Genomic DNA, 8,744 nt, shown 5'->3' with positions numbered 1-8,744 from the left:
TTTTAGCTGAGAGATATGTGGAGAGGGATTATTTTAATTTTATTGATGGTGATTCCTTTGGGAGTGATTCCAGTTTATTCAAGTGTGCATCTGATGTCGTATTCCAAACTCCTGATAATCGTTGAGCACCATCGATGACACATCAACAACTTCATATCCAAGCTTTGACGATTCCGGTGGTGGAGGATGATTCATCACTAATCAAGCTATCTTCAAAGCAGGTGAAGGGTGAAGAAGAAGAAGATGGGAGAGAGAGTGAAAGAGAAAGGAAAGGGTCGGGTGGAGTGAAAGAGAGAGGGGAGGGTCGGATAGAGTGATAGGGTGGGATATGTTATTTTTTTTAATTAAAAAAGGTATTAAATAAATATATAAAATACAAAAAAGAAAATAAAAGGACATAATTGTCTTTTCAGTTTTTTTTGGACTAAAATCGCTGAAAGGTTTTGATTTTGGACCTGCCATGCAAGTTAAAAACTTTTTGGACCTTATCCAAAGATTTTTGTAAACCACAAGGACTAAATTTGCAGTTTTGTCATATATATATATATATATATATATATATATATATATATATATATATATATATATATATATATATATATATATATATATTCATACTACACCCCATACAAACCCTAACCTTAATAGAGATGGCAACCGCCACCACCCTCCTTCTCCAACTCCGGCACCGCACCACCCTTATGTTGCCTTTCACCACCGGCGTCGTTCTACTGCCACTGAAGACGTGAGCCGCCATCCATACTCTCTCCAGTCGTCATCATGGATCCTTTCAACCACTTAAGCCAACAGCCATTGTTGTTGCCGACAAAGCTTGCTGCCGTTGCTCCCAACGACTGGTCGAAGTGCATCAGTCCTCCCCTTCTTATTCTGCCACTGCACGGTCGTCGTTGCCGCCATCCCCGACAACTTTTGCGGCTGGTTTCTTTCCCGACTGCCTTGTGCCACCACGAGAGTGACTGGGATCGGAGGGTATTCAATGTCAAGCTCTCGACGATTAGGTGTTCTGTGGACGTGTGCTGCCGACGGGGACTCAAGAAAACTCGCCACCACTGTGAGGTGGTGGCTGTCATTGCCAACCGCCGATGCTACCGCCTCGAGATGTCCGATGGGGTGTGTTTTATGTGTCCAACTCGTGTTGGTATATGTTGTAGGTGGTGTTGATAACTAGAAAACCGAGATGATAACCACCATGGCCGCCAACCATGGTGGCTGCCACCATGTGCCACCGCCGGCTACCACAAGGTGGTTGTGTGTGTATGTTTGGCTTAGTGTGTGTGTGTGTGTGCTAGTTGAGATTTTGCATTGTAAAATTGTAACCGGGTAGGAATAATCAAAAGAAAACTTAAAACCACCATCGTAAGGTGGTGGCTGCCGCCTCCGGCCACCGTGCTGGGTGGCGGTGTGATTGTTTGTGTTTGGATTCGTTTGGGATGCTTGGAAATTTTCTAGTCAAAAATCATAACCACCACCACGAGGTGGTGGCTATCGCCGTGAGCCGCTATCGAGGTAGTAGTGGGTGGTGCCCGACTAATAAAATTCTTGTGTGCCTAATGAAACCCTAATGGGCTCAATGAAGCCCTAATTGACCTAAAATCCTAATCATGTTACTAATGGGCTAGTATTGGGTTGGAAACCCTAATTAGGGTTTGGAAAACCCTAATTTTGAGGATTTATCGGGACTGCACTTGAATTAATTACTAAACTGAAAATGTTAATTAATAATCATTTGCAAATTAACCTAAAGCAATATTGGACTTAATGGATTAAGTCCTTAATGGGTTAAGTAGGATCACTTAACCCTAATCGTCATTTCATGTGAAAACCCTAATTTCACTTGGGCCTTGAGTTGGGCCTTCCTATTGGGCTTTGATGATTGGACTATTGATGGGCTATCCAAGAACAAGTAAATGGACCAAAATAATTGGATGAGCTTTAGGATAAGGCCTATGTGAAGGACTTGGGCCCAATTTGGAAAATTGGGCCATATATGGGTCATAACTGGGCCATGATGATTATGCGATATTGGGCCATGGGAATACTAAGAGTTTGGACTAGCATAACTGGATGGGCCTTAAGGAAAGACCATGTGGAGGTCTGGGCCCAATTTGGAAAATTAGGCCATATGTTGGGCTTTGGCCCATTACTTGACTTTTGGGTTTTGGAGTGTGAGTTGGACCTTGGGCTTAGAACCCAATTATTAATTGGGTATTGTTTGATGTTGGCAGTTCGGGAATCTGTCAACTAGCACTTGGAGTTTTATTTGCGGGACTTCAGCAGTGCCCGGTGAGTTATCCTTACTATACTAAGGGTTCGAAGGCACCAATGTCGGCCCATTAGATATGATATCCTAGCAGTTGTATTATGTTGAGTATGAGTTAGTTATGCATGCTAGTTGTTATGCCAGTTGGTAGATCTGTAGGACTACCTGTGTTATTACCTGATTATCTGTATGTGCATTAGTTATATTATATGTCGACATATTATGTGGGTTGGATTGAGGTTGTACTGCTCCGTGCGGTAGCCAACAAACCCTAGAGTACTCCAGATACGAGTTGAGGGCCGGGCGGGGCATGCCAGACTCATACTGAGGACTCGGGAGCATTCCAGATACGAGTTAAGGGTCGGGCAGGGCATGCCAGACTCATATTGTGGGCTCGGGAGCATTCCAGATACGAGCTAAGGGTCGGGTAGGGCATACCAGAATCATACTGTGGGCTCAGTGGCAATCCAAATTTAAGCTGTGGGCCCGGAAGGCATGCCAGACTCACACTATGGGCCCATGGGTAATCCATTCGGTAAAATTGTGGACCCAGTACATGCTATTATTTGTATATGTGCTATTTGTAGTGTATCGGTATTTTTGGGGAACTCACTAAGCTTTGGGCTTACAGTTTCAGTTTTGGTTTCAGGTACCTCAGATGATCGCGTGAAGGCAAAGGCGTGATCATACAGCTCCTCACATTTATGACTATGTTTCTGGGAGACTCTGATATTAAACTATTTTGAAAACATTTTGTAATGACTAATGGCTTTTAAATGTTTGAAAAAGTTTTAAATTGGCTTGATTTTTATGGGTGTTACAATATAGAAATTTTTTCTGTAGATTTTACTTTATGATAGATAAGACATTAACTAATGTATTTTGAACAATAACATATAATTTTCTTTTGTTATTAGTACGCTAAAACGATATAAGGACCTTATAAATTTACTACATCATCCAACTAATTATGATAATGCCTTAGACCATATGGTATGGGTCACCACACTACCGTTAAAGTTGATGTGGCATGCTATAACCACATGATAACATCAAAACACCATCCCCAAATCTTGTTAAGGCAAATCTCGTTGTAACGACAACGAGCTGCAACAGAGAATTCAACCAATCAAATATTATTTTTGTCTTCTTCTTCTTCCTCTCTCTCTCTCTCTCTCTCTCTCTCTTTCTCTCTCTCTCTCTCTCTCTCTCTCTCTCTCTCTTAACATGTTATTATGTTGGCATGTGATGTATCAATTTTGGATGTTATAACGTTTGATCCATACCCAATGCTCTTACATAGTTTTAAATAATATCAAAGACCAAAACACTAAGACCCATGAAAACCACAAAAAAAAATCACCATAATATCGATTGTTTGCGTCATTCGGTTTTTGCATCCTTAGAATCACTAGGACCCTACTCTGTCAACTTAGTCAATTGCTTCTACATCTCAAAAAATTGTTGTTATGTACAATCATGTTCTTTTAATTACTAAAGGAGGAGGGAATCATTCCCTCCCAACCCACTGAACCCACTGTCATATTATTTTTTTCTTTTATTTTTCTCCATCTTTCCAAACCCACAACACATGGAAACCCTATCTTTTTGAACCCACTCAACCAACTCAATTAACAAAAAATACAAAACAATCAATGGTAAAATCTTAATTAGCAATAGAGTTACCGGCGGTACCACTCCCGCTTCAACGGGTTGGTTAATTGGTTTCACTAACCCAGTTCATCATATCTTTCGACTTTCTCTTTCTTGTTTTCTCTTGTATCATGCGTTTTAAGACTTGTACCTTAGTTGTTTTGTATTTTTTCATTGAGTGAGTTCAAAAATGTAGGGTTTTCGTGTGTTGTGGGTTGGAAAAGATAAAGGAAAATAAAAGAGAAAAAGTAATGTGACAATGGGTTCAGTAGGTTGAGAGGGAACGACTCCTTCTTTTCTAAGAAACTAAAAACTTAGCTTCCGCATCTATGAAATAAATTTATTTTTTATTTATTTATTTATTTATTTTTGCGTGCATAAGTGTGAGATATAGGCCCAATTAGAATGATATTGCATTGGCATTATTGCTTAAGAATAAGTATTTGAGATCAATTGTCCGTAATGATTTTTATGTAAAAAGAATTGTCTGGAATTCAAAATCCGAAATCTGTCAAATAAGTCGATCTTAAAATTAGAAGTGTTTACCAAACAAAGACTGGATATATAGATTTTAATAATTTGATCCATGGATCTTGCAAGTCCATATACGACCCGGCCCATGATCTCTTCATTTTCAGATTTTCTCACTCGGTCACCCACAGATTATGAGAGCATATGCGTCGGATTCCGGATACAACTTCCTATTTCGTACTCGTCTGTGGTCGATCAGCAATTGAATACCTCTCTTCCTCTCAAAATCGCAAACAATCAGAAATTCAGAAGGCCAAATTTTGATCTGTAAGTTATCAGAAGCTGTAATCTCTATATCTACATGCATCACTGCATATTGATTGTATCTTCTTGTTGATAGAAAAATAAATCGTCATATCGACGCTGATGTCTTTTTTTATTTCTTTAGGTAGGATTTAATGGGTTGCACTGTTAGAGAAAAGCACATCCGTACAAATCGAAGGCCTCGACCTCTGAAACCGGATTCTGATGCAATGGATAAAGCTATGGCTAACAAATCTAGTTTAAACCCAATGAATTTCCAATTGGGTTTTAATGAATCAGCTCAAAATCCGAATTCAAACCCTAATTTTGACGATAGTGGTTGGGGTTACTGTACGGAGGAACAGTTGGAAGAGATTTTGTTGAAGAATTTGGAGTTTTTGTATAATGAGGCGATCGTTAAGCTAGTTGCATTAGGGTATGAAGAGGAAGTTGCTTTAAAGGCTATACTGAGGAATGGCCATTGCTATGGTGGAATGGATGTGTTGACTAACATTTTGCATAATTCCTTGGCTTTTTTAAACAGTGGAACGACTGTGAATGATGGAGATCCAGATGAAAGCGAACAGGTTTTTGCTGATTTGAGACAGTTGGAAGAATATTCGCTTGCTGGAATGGTGTGTTTGTTGCAGCAAATTAAACCACACTTGAGTAAAGGAGATGCAATGTGGTGTTTACTCATGAGTGATCTTCACGTAGGTCGTGCAAGTGTGATGGAGATCCCTATTGCTTCAAATGCTAATGGGGATGGTTATGGCAATACTGAGTCCAGCAATCCTGTTGTGAACAATGTGGAGAAGGTGAATGATGATTCAGTTGGTGTGACTCCTGCTTTATGCAGATTTCATGGTGGGTGGGGTTTTGGAAATGGGGGAACATCTGATTTCCCTGTAAACCGGTTTCTATCATATGCTGCTTCAGAAATGAGTTTGCAAAGGGAGATCGAGTGTCCAAAGAGGTTCAATCTTACACCTTCTATGAAGATGCTTTTGAAAAGAAATGTAGCAATGTTTGCTGCAGGATACAGAGCAACTGCTAAAGACACACAGGTTGGTTCAACTTCTTTATCCAATGGGCATTCATCATCTGTAGTTGAAACCACAAGTGGTGAAGTTGAAAAAACCGAGGAGACACAGAGCACGAAGAATCAAGAAGTGGTTAACATGATGCTGAGTAAGTTTCGTGATCTGAATCTTGAAGGGGACATGGAATATGTTCCCGAGGATCAAAAGGATGAAATGATCTTGAGTTTAATGCATCAGATTAAAGATCTTGAGAGACAAGTGAAGGAAAGGAAGGAATGGGCACATCAGAAAGCAATGCAAGCAGCAAGAAAGCTGAGTCATGATCTTACTGAATTAAAGATGTTGAGAATGGAAAGGGAGGAAACACAACGTATGAAACAGGGGAAACCAGGTGCTGAAGATCCAACCATGAAGAGACTTTCAGAAATGGAGACTGCTTTGAGGAAAGCAAGTGGACAAGTGGACAGAGCAAATGCAGCTGTTAGACGCCTTGAAACTGAAAATGCTGAAATTAGAGCAGAGATGGAGGCTTCAAAGTTAAGTGCTTCTGAATCTGTTAACACATGTTTGGAAGTTGCAAGGAGGGAGAAGAAGTATCTTAAAAGGTTATTGGCTTGGGAAAAACAGAGAGCCAAGTTGCAGGATGATATTGCAGTGGAGAAGAGGAAGATTGGTGAGTTGCAAGAAGAGATGATCCAAGTTGAAGCAGCAAAAAAGGCAGCTGAGGTATGCTTTTCCTATTTGCATATTATTTTTATTACTCTTGCATATTGATTTTTTTTCATATACATTCTTGAATTTCATCATCCTTACTACAGTTTCTAAAATTTTGTAAATATCAGTGATAAACTGTGGACCTGATTCTAATATGTTTATTAATTGGTTTTAATGAGTTTGAACTTCAGTAAAAAGCAAATTTCTATTCCTGTTGAACATTCTCATGTTCTTGAGCTCATGCCTTGTGTGACTTTTATCTTATGCAAAGCTTTGTATTGATCCAACATGGACTAAATAAATATTATTCAGTACAATATTTTAGAAGGGGGGAATAGGAATAAAGAGCATGTTTTGTAACAAGACTCCTGTTTTATTTATTGCTAGTTTTTGAAACCTCTGTTAATAAATAACAGGCAAAGTGGAAGCAGGAGCAAAAAGCAAAAGAAGAAGCCCTAACACAAGTGGAGGAAGAAAGGCGACTGAAAGAAGCAACAGAAGCCAACAACAAAAGGAAACATGAATCTCTTCGGTCAAAGATAGAGGTTGACTTTCAACGCCACAAAGATGACCTCCAAAGACTCGAACAAGAACTCTCACGTCTCAAAACCATGTCTTCAACCAACTCAGACAACAAACAACACTCGACCACTAATCTATCCACCCCACACACCCCAAACGGGTCCCACCCAACCATTGCAAGAATGCTCCATGAACTCGATAATCTTGATGATTCTGATGAAAAAGAAACCGGGATCGATCGCGATTGCATAATCTGTTTGAAAGATGAAGTTTCTGTGGTGTTTTTGCCTTGTGCTCATCAGGTTCTTTGTGCGACTTGCAATGATGAATATGGGACAAAAGGGAAGGCCAAGGCCACGTGTCCAATCTGCAGGGTTCCTATTGAACAGAGGATTCGTGTTTTTGGGGCCACCTCTTAAACTCTTTTTGGTTATAAATTTATGATGTCGAGAGTAAATTGGTAAGGCTGTGATGATATTATTATACAAAACAGAATGAATGATTGGTGGTTATTTTCTTCATGTGTTGTTGGTTGCTTCAAGCTGTTGTGGTTAAAACAGCAACGTTACAGTGTTTATAAATAAGCCTGTTTTCAGTGCATTTCACATTTCACATGATAAAAATAATACATATCATATCATGTCATGGAATGTATGTTTTAAGCGATTTTTCCATTTTAAGTAGAAGCCACCTGTAATGTACTCTACTTTGTTGCACCAAAAAAGATGGAAAAAATATCCACTCTCCATCTCTTGTATTATATGTGTGTGCCCATCTTATCATCATCCAAAATAGTCGTCAATCCTATCAGAATAAATAAAATAAGTTTTAATAATGTCAAAGAGATACTAAAACATTTGGTAGTAATCTGTAAATCTTGAGAATTTAAATTTCAACACACAACGGTTTCCACTTGAGATGCAGCATGTCATGATCAAAGGGCATTTGCTATTTGGTGTTTGCTGTACCAAATAATTTAGATGGGTCACAAGTGAGAAAACTTGATACGTTACTTTCGATTATTGAATATCTTTTTAATTTCTTCCTTTTGATTATTAAATATCTTTTTAATTTCTATATCGAACATGGATCGACATAAACTCTTTATTGGGTCTCAAGATATTGTTATAAAGAGAATATATATATATTTTTTCTGTAGACGAGTCACATTCATAAGATTGCATTCTACTAATGTAAGTTGTAACATTCCAATTTGAAGTGATATCCTAGCTCAATCACCTTTTTTTATTTAACTGGTTAACTGAAACTTTGGTTTTCTAAAACTAGTATTAAAAAACTTAAAATCACATTTCATGCTGTTAAATGATGTAGGTTGAATTGTTGCGTAACACTATTAACTACACAAACTTTGTTAAACCAAATCATACTAAGATAAAATTGATTTGGCTCTTTGATAACTGTTATGTTTCAATTCAATCAACACATTTCATAATGCAAAAAATCTACTCTAATAGATAAAAATATTTTGTTACATGTAACATTTTCATTGATTTAACCACATATCATTTTGTGGTTAGTGTCAATTAAAATTTTTCCACATCACATTTTTATTGTTTTTTTTTTCATTTTATTAAATCCACATAGTATTTATAGGCCTAATGTAATAAATGGATTTCAAGTTTAAAAATGTAATAATTATAGATTATATATTACACAAATTCATTTCACCCAAAATTATTATCTCAATTTTAACTATAATTAAAGTCAACAAATAGAGATATTGTATTTAAGTCTAA

The 8,744-nt window shown here is 37.9% G+C and overlaps 1 protein-coding gene across 1 annotated transcript; it reads left to right on the top strand.

Moving 5' to 3' along the window:
* The first annotated feature begins 4,577 nt into the window (after positions 1–4,577).
* On the top strand, positions 4,578–7,587 carry LOC145091690 (RING/U-box superfamily protein). Its single transcript, XM_079029465.1, has 3 exons — positions 4,578–4,732; positions 4,854–6,477; positions 6,882–7,587. Exons 2-3 carry the CDS (start codon positions 4,864–4,866, stop codon positions 7,404–7,406), a joined length of 2,139 nt encoding a protein of 712 aa, XP_078885591.1. The 5' UTR covers positions 4,578–4,732; positions 4,854–4,863; the 3' UTR covers positions 7,407–7,587.
* The last annotated feature ends 1,157 nt before the right edge of the window (positions 7,588–8,744 follow it).

Source organism: Lactuca serriola, chromosome 3 (genome assembly GCF_051521515.1).
Source record: "Lactuca serriola cultivar US96UC23 chromosome 3, Lser_US96UC23_V15, whole genome shotgun sequence".
Classification (NCBI taxonomy): Eukaryota; Viridiplantae; Streptophyta; class Magnoliopsida; order Asterales; family Asteraceae; genus Lactuca; species Lactuca serriola.
This window is presented reverse-complemented; position numbering and strand designations above follow the sequence as displayed.